The sequence below is a fragment of the Strigops habroptila genome, chromosome 11 (genome assembly GCF_004027225.2).
Source record: "Strigops habroptila isolate Jane chromosome 11, bStrHab1.2.pri, whole genome shotgun sequence".
Classification (NCBI taxonomy): Eukaryota; Metazoa; Chordata; class Aves; order Psittaciformes; family Psittacidae; genus Strigops; species Strigops habroptila.
The window spans coordinates 38,514,117-38,528,794 of record NC_046360.1 but is presented as its reverse complement, the minus strand read 5'-3'; the positions used below and the strand labels follow the sequence as shown (position 1 = coordinate 38,528,794).

The 14,678-nt window shown below is 64.6% G+C and overlaps 1 protein-coding gene across 1 annotated transcript in view; it reads left to right on the top strand.

Annotated features, from left to right (window-relative positions):
* Positions 1 to 8,905: 8,905 nt before the first annotated feature.
* COL7A1 (collagen type VII alpha 1 chain) overlaps positions 8,906 to 14,678 on the top strand; it is a 29,399-nt gene continuing 23,626 nt past the window's right edge. Inside the window, 12 exon segments of the mRNA XM_030501966.1 lie at positions 8,906 to 9,080; positions 11,040 to 11,130; positions 11,243 to 11,423; positions 11,495 to 11,654; positions 11,752 to 11,845; positions 11,931 to 12,089; positions 12,255 to 12,418; positions 12,504 to 12,633; positions 12,717 to 12,839; positions 13,430 to 13,579; positions 14,293 to 14,412; positions 14,512 to 14,658. Of these exon segments, the coding sequence (XP_030357826.1) occupies positions 11,049 to 11,130; positions 11,243 to 11,423; positions 11,495 to 11,654; positions 11,752 to 11,845; positions 11,931 to 12,089; positions 12,255 to 12,418; positions 12,504 to 12,633; positions 12,717 to 12,839; positions 13,430 to 13,579; positions 14,293 to 14,412; positions 14,512 to 14,658 (1,510 nt within the window). The 5' untranslated portion in view covers positions 8,906 to 9,080; positions 11,040 to 11,048.

Here is a 14,678-nt window from a genome sequence, read left to right as displayed (position 1 = left end):
GCCCCTGTGTGGTGACAGTGTTGCTGGCCTGGCTGTTGGGGACCCTCCTGTTGGGGTGACCACCTCGGTGGAGGGAGCAGGTTGTGCCACCCTTCTCCCCAGTCAGTCACAGACAAAACTGGGTGCTGAGGTCCCACCACCTCTGGAGGCTGGTGAGGGTGTTCAGCCTGGCCCTGCCTGCTCTGCCTCAGGACGGTCGAGGTGGTTGTCAGGATGGTGGGAGAAGCTGGAGCTGTTGCTAGACCAGCTTATGTGCGATGTGTTACCTCTCACCTTAAGCTTCCCAGTTGCCTGTAAACCAGCTCAATAATGAGCAGGTTGAGGTGGAGTATGTTGGGGTTGGTCTCCACATTCGTCTTGCAGATGAGCCTCCATCATCTGTCCAGTCAAACTATGCTGTAATCAAGAAGCTGCTGACTGAAGTATAGGGTGACCTGGCCTATACCTGGAAGATAATCTCTAGGTCTGAACGGCTGGAGGAGCTACCCGGCCCTTCCTGCTTTTCCTGGTGGTAATCTGGTTGGTGCTCCCTTGTTTTGCCTCCGGGAAGCTGGAGCATGGAACAGAAAGGGTGAAACTGAGCAAGGGGGATGGAGAAAAGCTTCCCACCAGGTGGCACTCGCCTGTCATAGCCACCCCTGCAGGCTGCGAGGTACCCCCGGCTTTTCTCTTCGGGATGAAGCTCCCTGGGATTCTCGTCTAATTTCCAGGGGCTGTCCTGACAAGTGGGGTTTAAAAATAGTGTAAAAGTTTCTAGGAGTTAGTCATTACACTGGAGACTAATCCAGTGCTCCGGAGCGTTTGTGCTGAATCTGGATTCTTGATGAGAGAGTCAGCGTCTGAACCATTGCGTGTACCAGGCAAGTTTGAAACTGTTAAATGTTCTTGATGCAATTGGGTTTAACTGTCATCGCAAGCTCTGGCTCGTTACAAGTGCACTGAGGGCTGAAAACTAAACAAGCTCCTGCCTCCAGCCTGTGGAACCAGTAAATGGTTCTGTCTTGGGTTTGTGTCTGCAGGCACACTGTAATCCTCTTTGTCTTCCATTGCTGTATGTTTCCCCCCCCTCAGGTAAGCTTCCAGGGTGTTTTGCAGTTGGTGTGAACACAAGGAAAGGGAGATGTACATCCTTGCCTTAGCATTTCCTGCATGTTTTCTTCTCTGGAAGCATCTGCTTGGGAATGGTGGTTTTCCTTGAGTAATTCTTCAGGCCCTCCTGCACTAGGACCAAATTCAAACCCTTCTGCAACTGCTGCCTTCCAAATTGCTGTTTGGGCTGATGTGGCTCAGGAGCTGTGCTCCGGTGAGTGGCACTGGGTGCAGTGAGGTGGGTGCTGCTGGGAGCTGAGGCTGAGCCGTGCCTGGATGTTGGTGTCTTCTGGCTGCAGTTCTGATGGCACCTGGCCTTGTAGTGCCGGTTGTGTTTTGGTGCTGTGGCTGTCCGTGCTTCCAGAAACATGGATTGAGAGGGTTGAGGTATCATTTCCCCTTGGTAAGCAAGCAGCCAGACTGGGGATCTAAAAGGTGGGGAAGGGGGACCCATTCAGGGGTCAACAGCGTTAGTGCTTGGCAAAGGCATCGGCACCCGGTGCCTTGGTGAGGGGCTTCGGAAGCGTAACCTGGAGCTGGTGCAGATCAGGTGTTTGGCACCCGGATCCCTCGGTGCTGGAGGAGCTGAAGCTCTGGCCTCTGGCAGGTCTCCTGCTGTTCGAGCTGCAGGGGTGTTTCTGTTCCCCCATTGAAGCAGCCCCAGCCCAAGGGAATCCAAAGCAGGAAACGTCCGGCATGATGGAAGTGTCAAACCTCTGCTTTTCCTGAACCTTGGAAAAGTGACATCTCCCGCTGGCCCCCTCCCTGCCCTCGCTGCGGTTCCGCTGCCGGTGAAGGACAGTGGCAGCACGAGAAGTGGGAGCTGGAACCAGCCCTGGGACAGGACAACTCCCCTGAGACTGGAGCAGGCCGGGGTGACCTCCCCAGCCTGGTTCCTGGCTCCCTGGACAATGCGGGATTGTTCAGCGCGGCGCTTTGACCACTCTGGCTTTCAATGGCTGAAGTGTTTTGTTTTGCTGCTTCACTTGGAAGGTTGCTGGGGATCCCATTAGGCTGTGCTGGTAAGCCCAGTCTGGTGTATGAATTGGCCTTTGCTCCCTGCTCCTCTGCTCAGCGCTGTCTTCTCCTCTCCTGGTGAAGTTCCCTCTTTGAAGCTTGCGCTCTCCACCTACCTCTAGGTAATTGCTTTCCCTCCCTGGCACCTTGGCACTGTTAGCTGGAAGAGGGGAGGATTTGGAAAGGAGGATACTGTGCATCGTTGTGTGCGCCCTGGGCAAGGCTCTGCCGCCTGCACAGCACTTGGGTGACTCCTTTCCCCCCATCAAGAGCTATTCTGGGTACATAAAATGCAGCAGTGAACACGGGGAGCACTCGCTGGAGCCCTGTGCTGTGCACTCCAGGTTCCCTGGTTCCCAGCATGAAAAGCTGTCGGAACCGGGGCAGATGTACAGGGTGGATCTGCTGGATCCCTTTGATATGTGAGCTGCTTGTTTGGGATCCGAGTGCCTGCCAGCAGAGGCCACAGCAGCCAATTGTCAGTAGTTGCCTCACCTGAACTAATTACCCACCCTGGAAAGTACAGTTGATACGAATCATGGGTGCTGAGCCAAGCCTGGCCTCGGGGCAGCGGGGAGCTGCTGGGAGGCTTTCACAGCACAGAGAGGCTTGGAGCCGTGCCGCCGCTTGGTGCCAGAGCTCTGGGAGGAGAGCCCAGAGCCCCGGGCTGCTGCTCTGCTGCTCGCTGCCAGGGCAATGGGAGCAGAGGGTGAGCGGGTTTGAGGTGCAGCTCTGCTGGGGGCTGCTGCTGGAGCCTCGCTCTGCTTGGACCCTGCGTGGGGCAGGGACTGACCGAGGCACCGGCGTGGCTGTGACCAGGGATCGTCCCCCCGGGTCTGTGCACTGTGGTTTGCTCTGAGGAGGGCTGAGCTCCCCCGTGGTGAAGTGTCACCAGCAGGGCTGCAGGATGGCACAGGGCACAGTCGCAGGCTCTGCCCATCCGTGCGTGCACCAGGAGAGAGGAATGGTGAGCAGTGGTGTCTGGAAGCGTACCCAGAAACCCTATTTGGAAAAGGAAGTGGCTCATCCAAAGCTTTAGTGTATTCATTGTGTGGCAAAGCAAGGGACAAAGGGCCCATCCAGGCCTGACTGCCAGCCACAGCCAGCCCGGGCTGCCATGGACACGGGGCTGCAGGACACCTCCTCTTTGTCTTGCCTCTTTCTTCAGTGGTGTGTCTGGAAGGGGCGAGTCCGAGCTCTGAACACCCTCATTAAAAGCTGCTTTACCCCACACGCCATCCAAAGAGGATCAGTGGTTCTCACGTTCCAGCTCTTTCTCCCTTCGTTACACGTTTTCCTCCCTCAGGGCTCAGAGATTTCCAGTGGGGCTGCCAGGGCGAGGTTCAGCTTTGCTGCCCATGGAACCTATGGCTGGGGATGCCCAGAGGAGCTGCTAGAACCATCGTGCCTGGAGGAGGATCTGCTCAGGTTCCTCCTTGCCCAGAGCTGCTGGGGGCGACCTGAGGAGCTCTGTGAGAGCAGGAGGGGTTTTATTTGTACAAAGAGGTGTTGGCAGAGTGGAACCTGTGCTGGATCCACCAAACGCGCTGGAGACACTGCTCCTGCTCCATGTCCCACTGCCGTCGCTGAGCCCCGGCCATGTGCTGGGGCTATTGAAGGCTCCATACGCTGCCTTGGTGTGAGGAGCCAGTGCAGGAGGCAGCGCGGTGAGTCCCTTGGTGCTCCCTTGGTGCAGGGGATGTGCTGCTGTGCCCAGGGGCTGGGTGTGCGGGTGAGCCCTGGGCATTGGCGTCCCCCCTTCCCCTGCCCCGCTGCTGCGAGGCAGGAGGTCCCACAGCCCCAGCTGCTCCCTCATCCCCTGCTCTGTTTACAGTTGTTCCAGATGTGCAGCGCTTGGCAGGAGCCCCAGTGACACAGAACACGGCATCCTGCCTCTGCCTCGCACGCATGGCGGTGACTCACGGTGACATTGCCCCAGCTTTGCTGGGGAGGACGGACAGGGACGAGGAGGTCCTCATGGTCCTGGGTTGGTGACTCCCGGAGGTGGCAGGTGTCCAGAGACCGGCTCCTGTGCTCCTGCCTCACCTATGACAGCAAGGAGGGTGCAGCGGTGCTGGTTTTCTGCAAGGAGCTGGAACCTCTGAGCCCCCAGTCGTTGTTTGTGGGTGCAGACTGTACCCCGTCCTCTGCAGCATCCTCACCGGGCTGCTCAGCCCCCCCCGCAGCATCTGCCCCGCGTCCCTTGCGTGCGGTGTCCGTGTCCCCCCGCCCGTGCCACGCCGGTGACGCGGCCGTGCCGCTCCGTGGAGGTATGAAGTCATCGGGGGTTCCCATGGTGACAGACTGATCCTCCCAGGCCGGGCGGGCGCTGCGTCCTCTTTGTGCTGCTCTGCGGAGCTGGGCTCCGCGCCAGGGACCGGGGAGCAGCGGCTCGGCCTCAACAGGAGAGCCCTGGGGACAAGTCTGGTCCTGTGAACCGCACCGATCCCTCCGGAGCGCGGTCCCCCTGCACCCACCACAACGAGGGGTGCTCCTCCTGCAGCCCCCAGCTTCCTCACCACCCCTGCAGGCCGTCATCCTTCCCGTGGTGTGTAGGACACTCAGGGCAGCATCCTGTGGCTGCTGGGGACACAATGGTGTCCTGCAGGTAAAGCAGCTTATGCCAGTTCTTCCAGATTGGATATTAGGAACAATTCTTGACAGAAAGGGCTGACAAGCGCTGGAACAGGGCTGTGGTGGAGTCACCATCACTGGGGGGATTTAAAGGACATGTAGATGTAGCACTTGGGGACATGGTTTAGTGCTGGAATGGGCAGTGGTGGGGAACAGTTGGACTCGATGATCTTAAGGGTCTTTTCCAACCTAAATGCTTCCACCATTCTATGCCCCACGTGCCTCTACCGGCCCCCAAGACTTGCACAAGCCCTGTCCCAGCAGCTGCAGTGCGACTGTGGCTCTCCCGTGGTGCACACCCTGCTCCGTGCCCCTGCCTGGTGCCGGCTGTGCCGTGTCTATGTCCCCCCCCGGCACAGCGTGTGCCCACGGTGCCGCCCCGCACGGCTCCCACCAGCCTGGGGGCGCGGGTGATGCTCCTCTTGTGCAAGGAGCAGCCAAGCCCATGGAGAGCAGGACGGGGGCTCTGCCATGAGCCCCCCCAGGGGTTCACAGTGAGCCCTGGGTCGGCTTAGGGCGTGTGGGTGCGGGTTGTGAAACACGGAGTAGAGGCAGGAGGAAGCATTGAGCAACCCCCGGCCTCCCGCTGCCAGAGCCACGTCCCGATGCTGCTCCCGCTTCCCCACTGTCGCATCCAGTGAAAGCGGAGCAGGAAGGGGGTGGCTGTTCCCTGGCACAGGGCTGTGGGGTCTGGCTCTGGGGAGCTGGGGAGGGCAGACTCCTGTCGCTGGTGGCTGCTGTGCTGGGGCTGGTAGTGCCCATGGCCGCGCAGCAGGAGGGCCGGTGCACCCCCCATCAGTGACTGCTTGCTTCCATCAATGGGAAAGTCATGACCATCCACAGTGAGCCCCGGCACAGCAGCAGCATCCCAGAACAGTGCTTCAGCATGTCCTCACTCCGTCCTTTGCGGTTGGGATAGGGGCCCCTGAGGGATGGCTCCTTGATTCCTCTTGGCAACGCTCCTCCCCTGGGAATACAGCTGCCCTGAGCCACTGCAACAGCCTGGGAGGCAGTTGGAGGGAGGAACAAATGCTCCATCCCCATAGAGCTGCATGAACCCCCATGAGGAGCAGCTTCTTGTGGCACAGCTGGTGGCATCCCGGGAACGGCTCCAGCTTCCCAGGCCCGAATGCTGCCTGCCCTTCCTCCTGCTGCCGGGCGAGCGGCTGCTGCTGCACCCGCAGTGTCCGTGGGGCAGCCTGCAGCCGGCCTGGATGGGAGCCCCTTCCCAGCCCTGGGAGGAGAAGGAGCTCAGTGTCAGGCAGCTCTTGTATCTTGCCTGTCTCCCTCTGCACTGGGGCTGAGGCAGGAGGGATGGGCAGCCATGGGCTTCAGAGGTGCTGCGAGGTCTGGGAGCTTCTAGGCAGCTTGTCCCCATGTGTGACAAGAGCTGCTGTGCCGGTAAGTGCCCCAGCTCTGCGGACCGGGCTCCATGTGCCGGGCACCTCCAGATGCTCAGTGTCTCCCTGCTCAGCCTGGTATGAAGCAGGAAGTGGTGGCACCATCCTGCGCACGGTGCTGGTGAGTGTTCCCCTGAGGTCCCCGGGAGCAAGGCCGGACTCCTGCCTGTCCTCCTGTCCCCTGGGAGCTTTGCTGTGCACTGGTCCCTGCGTTCCCACCCTCTCCTGCGTCCCCATCCTCGGGGACAAGCTGGGCTTATTTTACAGAGCCTGGTCCCTCCTGTGGGTGAGAGCAAAGGGGAGCAGCTCGTGCCTCCGTCGCTGGAGAAGCTGGAATCCTGCTGGATGAGCCAGGCTGCCTGGGTGGTCAGTGCAGCACGCAGTGCATCACTTCAGTCCCTGCCTGTCCCCTGCCTTCTCCAGGTTCCTGATACCCAGCCCCAGCCACTGTGCAGCCTCTCTGGGCACCCCAGCATCGCCCAAAGCCAATGGAAATGGCTGGTTAACTGGGAGCTCTGGAGCCCTGCGCAGCACTGCTGGCTCCTCATCCCACTGCCATCGTCCTCACCATCACCCTCCCTTTGTGGCTCTGTGCTGTTGCAAAGTGCCACCACCCCGGTCACTGCCTGGCTTCCCTCTCCCCCACTGCCCCTGGGAACCAGCCCAGTCCCTGTGTCAGGCTGACCCGGGCTGCCTTCTGCCGCCTGACCCAGCCAAGGGGTGTCACCATTCCCTCTGGAGTCCTGTCCACATGGACAGCAGGGCCTGGCCACAGTCCGGCACAGCTTCGTGAGGTGCTGGTGTGTGGCCATGCTGGCAGCAGCCTCCAGACGCAACAGTTTATGGGCAGGAAAAGCTTCCCATCCCTCTGCAGCGGCTGGGGGGGAGCTGTGAGGGATGAGGGACCGCTTGTCTATCATCACCCACCGGATCCTCTGTGGTCCCTACAGCCAGGAGCATCCCCAGTGCCACGGGGCAGAGGGCAGCTCACTAGGCATGGCTTCACCCTGATGTGACACTTTGCTTACTTCTCCTGCAGGGATGCAGCTTTGGGCCGCAGCAGGATGGGGATTGTTGCAGGAGGTCCCCTCTGGTGCTGAGGAGCTGGGGGGCTGCTGTCTGTCCCTCCAGGGGGGCTGGCATGGCCATCTTCCACCCCAAGCCCTTGGGGCAGGTCAGCAGGAGGTAAGGGGTGACCAGTTCCTCTCCCTGGCCCATTTCATGGCTCCTGGGCTTGCTGGGGAGCCCCCTGGGGCAGCAGGGAGGTCCTCAGGCCACACCATGAGTGTGATGCTGACCCCCTGCAGTGCTCTCCTGGAGCCGGCTGGTGATGGCAGTGGGATCCCGGGGTGCTGGGGCAGGCGCTGGGTGCCGTGGTGGGGAGCTGGCGGTGCCTGGTGCTGGGAGACATTCCTGGAGCGTGTCCCAACCGGCCCCGCGGCAGGCGAGGTTGGCTCCGGCCGCTCCTCCTCCCCTCGCCCGCCGCGGCGCCAGCCCCGCTGCTCCCTGCGCCCGGAGCCCCCCATGTGAAAGGGCCCAGGGAGGGGGCAGGTCCCCTCCAGCAGCCCCGGAGCTGCCCCGCGCGTCCCGCGGGCCGGGGCCGCGCAGGCTGTGCCGGAGCAGGGAACGCTGCCGGACAGCGAAGGGCCAGGACACTAAAACCCTGTGAGGGCTGTGCCGAATCCCGGCCCGTGCCCAGCGCCGCGGGCAGCGGCTGCGGGATGTAGGGCAGCGGATGGGGTGCGGGACCCACGGCACCGCGGCTGCAGCTCGCGTCTTGCGGTACCGCGTCTCACCGTGTCTCACCGTGACTCACCTTTCCTGCCATCCAACGCAGCTGAAACCTCACCTGAGGGTGCAGAAAACACCTTTTCTTCTTGTTTCCCACCGCGGCTGCTCACCTAGCAACGCAGGGCAGGGAGAGGCTCAGCCCCAGGCTTCCCCCGTGCCCGTTCTCAACCGGCGGGGCTCGGGGAAGGGCCGATGGCTTTCTGGGATGTTCCTGGAGGGATTGGCTGCAGCAGCACCCAGTGAGTCACTCGCACCTGGAGCTCTCCCGCTGCCGAGGCTCTGTCCGTGTGCCGGCGGCCGCGGATTCCTTCCCGGCCCTGGTATGCTCGGGGAGCCGGGAAGCACCGCAGGGGGGAGGCACCCTCGTGTTGGGGACCCAGCACTCTGCGTGCCCCCCTCCAGTGCCAATGCAAGGGGGATGCTGCTGGCACGATGGTCAGGATGCCCCTGGGATGCCCATGGGAAGGCAGAGACCCCGGCATGGCTGCAGAGTGTGGCTGCTCTGGTGCCCCCGTGCCCGTGGTGCTGCTGGCCCCAGCACTGCCCCGTTACAGCCCGGTGACCCCCGGCCGCCCCTGCCCTGCCGCCGGCACCACGCCGTGGGACTGCTCCGCCAGCTCCGGGCCCGGGGCCAGCACAGCGCCTTGGCAGGCCGCGCCACCCCCCCTGTAGCGAAGCCCCTTGTCTAACTGGGACAGGCCATCCTGCCTTTATTAAACGAGCGCTGGCGGGAGCAAGGTTTGGGGATGGATGGTCCTGTCCTGGGGATGCCGGATCCATGGAGCTGGGGCAGGAGGGGGAAAGCCGTAGCCACGGTGAACTTTGGAGCCACCGGCCAGGTTTGGGGGCCGGGGCTGGGGCCTAACGAGAGGAAGGTTAATGAAGAGGAGGGGATGCGCTGCCTGCTGCGCCTTTAAGAAGAGCGGGGGCATCGCCGCCCCTCCCCTGCTCGGGAGCTGTGTGTGCCTGGGAAAGTTGCCTGCAGCCGGCCCCGGAGCATCTTTGCTCGGTGGCAGGTGGCCCTGCCCCGGCTCCCCATCCCTGCGGTGGCCCCGGGACCCCACTGCCGCTCCTCTCCCGCCCGCAGGAAGATGCCCCCGGAGCTGCCCGTTGCCTTGCAGGGAGCTGAGGGGAGCCAGGAGGGCGCAGGTACGCGGGGTGCTGGGGATGTGGGTGACCGAGGGGATAGGGGGAGGTGGCACATGGGGCACATGCTGCTGCCATGAAGCAGGGTCAGCCACGGGTGAGCACAGGCACCAACAGTAGGATGGGGTGCAGACGATGCACCCCAAGGAGCGCTGTGGTCTCATGGGTGTCCTGGGGACGAGGGGCACCCTGAGGGGTCAGGGGTGCACCCTGGGCCGAGGAGGACCCCCAGGGGACAGTCCCACCAGGCACTGGGTGGGCAGAGGGAGGCCAGGGCAGCGCAGGTCCCTGCCCACCTCGCTGGGCATCCTCCCAGCCAGTTGCAGTCACACCACCGGCGGCTTCCAGCGTGTTCATTGGCTCTGGGCTGGGTCTCGGCCACTGGTCTGCGCTGGTGGCTGCTGGGAGGTGGCATCCAGAGCAGGGCAGGAAGATGCTCCTGCTGGCTCCAGGGCACTAACTGTAATTGAGCCATGGGTGCTGGGGTCCCATGAGCTGTGGGTGCAGGAGAGGTCCTGGCCGAGGCCCGGCCATCCTGCAGCCTCATGGGAGCTGTGCTCGTGTGGGGAGCAGCCCGTCTCCACCACCGTTGGTCTTCCCATGGCTGGTGCTTGGAGCCAGGCTCTGACCCGGAGTGGGCCAGGGGCTCGGGTCCCCACAGCAGCTCCATCCCGCTCTGCCCGGGGCCAGGCAGTGCCCCGAGGTCCCCGGGAGCACATTACATTGCCCTGAGGTGGATGGAGGTGTGTGGCCGGCTCCCGGCTGGCGGGTCCCAGAGCTTCTGGGACATGGAGGGTGGAGCCGCTGGAGGGAAAACTGCCTTGAGCCTCAGCACAGCACCGAGCCCAGCAGGAACCCCTCCGGGATCCAAACCCCCGCCCCCCCGCAGCCCCCAGCCCCTGCCCGGGCTGCAGCAGGGGTGGCACTTTGGGGGGAACAGTTCTGGGGGGAAGCCCTTTTTTGGGGGGCCGGGCTGGGCTGGGCGGGGGCCGCGGCGCTCCCGCTTCCCCCCCCGGCACCGCGCTCCGGGCCGCCCTCGATAAAGGGGCGGGAGCACCGGGGGCCGGTACGCGCCGGGACCGCCTGCGCCCGGCTCGGCACGGCTCGGAACGGCACGGAGCGGCTCGGCTCGGCGCAGCGCGGCTCGGAGCGGTGCAGCCCCGCCGTGGGTGAGTGCGGGCGGCCGCGGGGGTCCTGCCGCAGGCGGGGCGGGGGGGGCTGCGGGGCAGGACCTGACCGATCCCCCCCGCGGGCTCTCGTTCCCCCTCCCGCGCCGGGCGCGCTCCTCCCCGGTTCAACCGGACCGCGCTGTGCTGGGCTGAGACCTGGTGTGGCCATCGCAGTGGTGTCAGGCCGGGTGCCCCGCCCGGCCGCAGCCGTGTGCGCGGGGAGCGGCGGGGCTCGCCCACCCTGGCTGCTCTGGAGCACCCCGCGCTCGCCGCCTGCACCGGGGGTCCCCGCGGCAGGGCTGGGGGCTGCGGGGAGCTGCTGCCGGGGCTGGGGCAGGCAGGCAGGGAGCTGGGAGCAGGCAGGGAACAGGCAGGGAGCGGGAAGGGCTTGTGGAGGCAGAGCCCGCGCACACCCTGGGCACGGCTCCCCGGGGCACCGGGCAGCGAGCGGAGCCCGGGCCCCCCACACGCTGCTGTTGGGGCTCCCACCCGGGCAGGGACAGGCAGCAGCTGCCCAGCAGGCACCGGCACCTCCCGGCCTTGCGTATGGCACTGGGAGCTGCTGGCTGTCCCTCTGGCATGGGGACATGTGGTGACATGGCCAGGCATGGTCCTGCTGCCCTCGCTCAAAGAGGGCACTCTCTCTGCTCCATGGGGTGCCAGCAGTGGCACCTTGTCCTCCTTGTCCTGGCACAGTGTGGAGCTGGCATCTCCCCGGTCCTGCTGCGCTGTCACCGGTGTCCCCAAGGCTTGGGCTGGTGTGGGGCAGTGGTAGCATCCTCCTCTCCCACAGGCTCCCACGATGAGCAGCCAGCTCCTACTCCTCACCATGCTCCCTGCGCTCCTGGGCCCGCTGGCTTCTGCAGAGCAGAAGAGGAGCCAAGGTGGGTGCTGAGCACCAGGCACATGTGGTGGGCGAGGGGCCAGCACCGCTGTGCGGTGGTGCCAGCCTGAGCACGGAGGGGGGCAGCCCTGAGCACTGTCACTGTCCCGCAGCGGTGTGTGAGGATGTGCTGGAGGCCGACATCGCCTTCCTGGTGGACGGCTCATCCAGCATTGGCAGGAACAACTTCCGCGCCGTCCGCACGTTCATGGAGGAGCTGGTGGTGCCCTTCGTGCAGGCGGTGGGCGAGAGGGCCGTGCGCTTCGCCGTGGTGCAGTACAGCGACGAGCCGCGGTGAGCCCTGGGAGGGGGCACGGGGGCAGCAGGCGGTGGGGACGGGAGGTGACGTGTCCCCTGCACCCCAGGGTGGAGTTCTCCTTCTCCCAGCACACCAATGGCACCAGTGTCCGGAGGGCGATCCAGCAGCTCAGCTACAAGGGCGGCAACACACGCACCGGTGCCGGCTTCCGCTACGTGGCTGACAACTTCTTTGGTCCCACGCAGCTCCGGCCTGGGGTCCCCCAGGTACGGGCTGGGTGGTGGCCCTGGGAACACCCAGGGAGGGACGCAGCAGGCCTGTGGGCCCTGGGCTGGGGCTCATGGCTCACCTCTGGCCCCCCAGATCTGCATCCTCATCACGGATGGCAAGTCCCAGGATGATGCTGAGGGGCCGGCAGCGAAGCTGAAGAGCCAGGGCATCAAGGTCTTTGCCGTCGGTGAGTGAGGCTTCGGCACCAGACAAGAGAGTCTCCTACTGGGTTCAGGGTTCCTGCCCTCATCCATCATCTCCATCCCTGCCAGGAGTCAAGAATGCTGACCGCAAGGAGCTGATCCGCGTGGCCTCGATGCCCACTGATGCCTTCTTCTTCTACGTTGGTGACTTCAAGCTGCTGGGGACGCTGGTGCCGCTGATGACACGCAGGGTGTGCACGAGTGTTGGGGGTACCCTGCGCACGCTGGGTATGGACTCCTGTCTTCCTCCCTGGGTGCACCCTTAGCACCCATCCTCCCCAAAATGCCCTCCTGGCCATCCTGTGCCACTGAGCATGTGGCTGTGCCACCCTGGCAAGCTCTCCCTGCTGCCCCATGCACGCTGGAGCTGATGGCCCCCATGCTCCCCTGCAGATGGGACAAGCCACACTGGCCCTTCAAACCTGGAGTTCCTGGAGCGGGGCCTCGACCAGCTGCGGATCCGCTGGACGGCGGCCAGTGGCCCTGTCACTGGCTACCGGGTGCAGCGTGTGCCGCTGACTGGGCTGGGGCAGCCGGTCGTGGCCGAGAGGCAGGAGGTGAGGCTCCCACCCGCCTGCTTGGGGTCCTCGTTGCCCCATGCGTGGCCTGGGGATAGTGAGAGGTGACACTGTCCCTGCCCAGGTGAGCCTGGGGCCGCGGGAGACCAGCGCTGTGCTGCGAGGGCTGCGCGTGGGGACCGAGTACCTGGTCACCGTCACTGCCCAGTACGCCAACAGCGTCGGCGAGTCCGTGTCCGGCCGAGCGCGCACCCGTGAGTGTCTGTGACCACGGGGATGGGGACGGGGGCAGGTGACCCGGGGATGGGGCTCACCCCTGCCTCTGTGTTGTCCCCAGAGAGCCGGGCTGGCTCTGTGCTGGATTTCCGCGTGTTGGAGGCTGGACCGACGTTCCTGCGGCTGGCCTGGCAGCCCGGTCCCGAGCCGCCCCAGGGCTACAGCCTCAGCTATGGTGTGCAAGGTGAGGGATGTGCAAGGTGACAGGCGTGCAATGTGACAGACGTGCAAGGGGAGGGCATGGTCCTACAAGGGGACGGTGCTGCCTGGATGCCTTTGCACTGCCCCATGGGCCGGGTAGGACATGGCAGGGTGCATGCATGGAGGGGTGTGTGCATGGGGATTGGTGCAGGGAGCGCATGGCCAGAGCACCATGCCTGCTGGTGCACGTGCTGCGGGGCGCACGTGTGTGCAGAGCTGTGGGGGCAGTGCGTGTGCTCCTACACCCCGAGGCTCAGGAGTGTGATGGTGTGTGCACGATGGCCGGTGCCACGCGGCGTGTGCCTGGTGCAGGCCGGGGGTGCCGACACATGCGTGTGCCTGTGGTCGCTGCGTGTGGGGGGTGCCACCCCTGTCCCGCCGGGCCCCGCTGCAGCTGCACACCTGCAGCCCCTCCCTGCCCCACGGCGCTCGGGGTGCCCTTGGCTGCGGTCCCGGCCTCTCCCCGGCTCCCCACCCCTGGCACCGCCTGGCACCCCAGGGCAGGCTGCGGACACCCCTTCGCTGCCGGCATGGAGCGCACCGGGCCCCTGCCCACCGCAGCCTCCCCACCAGGAGCAGCCCAAGGGCAAGAGAAGAGCCTGGGGGCCAGCGCGCAGTCGGCCACGCTCAGCAACCTGCGCCCCGACACCGAGTACGTGGTGACGCTCCGGCCCCGCTACGCGCAGCAGCCTGCCGGCCCCAGCACCCTCACCGCAAGGACACGTAAGCACCAAGCCCGGTCCTGGGGTCACGTGGGATGGGGAAGGGTTCCTGGCACAGGGATGAGTTCCCACCACAGGGACACCCTTCCTCTCACCATGCCCCATAGGGATGGAGTTGCCTGGCCCATTGCTGCCTGGGGTGGCCAGGATGGGGATGTGTGTGAGCATGACTACAAGGTGATGGTGATGCTCTGAGCCCCAGAAGGTGCTCCCAGGGGCACTCCCGAGCCCCTTCGCCGCCTCCTGGGAGTGTTTCCACCGGAGCTTCCCCCACGTGATGTAAAAATGTCGACTGAAAAAGTGCAGTTTTCATGAATTCAAGCGCTGTGCTCTGCGGGAGGAAAACGTGGTTTCTGCAGGGAGGAGGGTGGTGGCAGCATCCCCTGGCAGGAGCAGAGGCGAGCCCCTGAGGCAACACCTTTGCAATCCTCAGAATTGGCAAACCAATTCCTCAGCTGCCCCAGGCTGCTTTAACCAGCAGAAAGTATTTAAGGCATTAGGAGGAAGGTGTTGGAGCTCCAGTTCACTGGAGCCGGGCTGCTTTGAAAGAGCCACCCGGGCGCAGGCTGCCCTGGGTGACCCCGGTACAGTGCAGCATCCATGGGCAGGGGCCAGGGGGTTTCCCATCCCCGGAGCAGGCGAGTTTCTTGGTGCTTCCCCCTCTCCCCTGCCCCACTGTCCTGTGGGGAACCCCACGGGCACCTCTCGCTGCAGGGCGCCCGGTGGCCGTGCAGCACTTGGCTGTTCACAACGTGTCGGCACAGAGCATGCTGCTGGCCTGGCAGCCCGTCAGTGGCGCCACTGGCTACCGGCTCTCCTGGGCCACCCTCGCAGGTAGGTGCCTGTTCCTTGCGCCCCTTGTGCTGGTGGCCGCAGGGAAGGGGACAGGAGGGGGCAGTGGCACCCTAAGGGATGGCTGACCGGCTCCCGCAGGGCAGGACAGGCACAGGGTGGACCTGGATGCTGGGCGGACGTCGCACATGCTGGGGGGGCTGCAGCCCAACACTGACTACGTGGTGGCCGTGGCCCCACTCTTTGGGCAGCTGGAGGGACCCACGGCCACTGTGCGGCAGAGGACGGGTAGGTGCTGGGTATGGGGG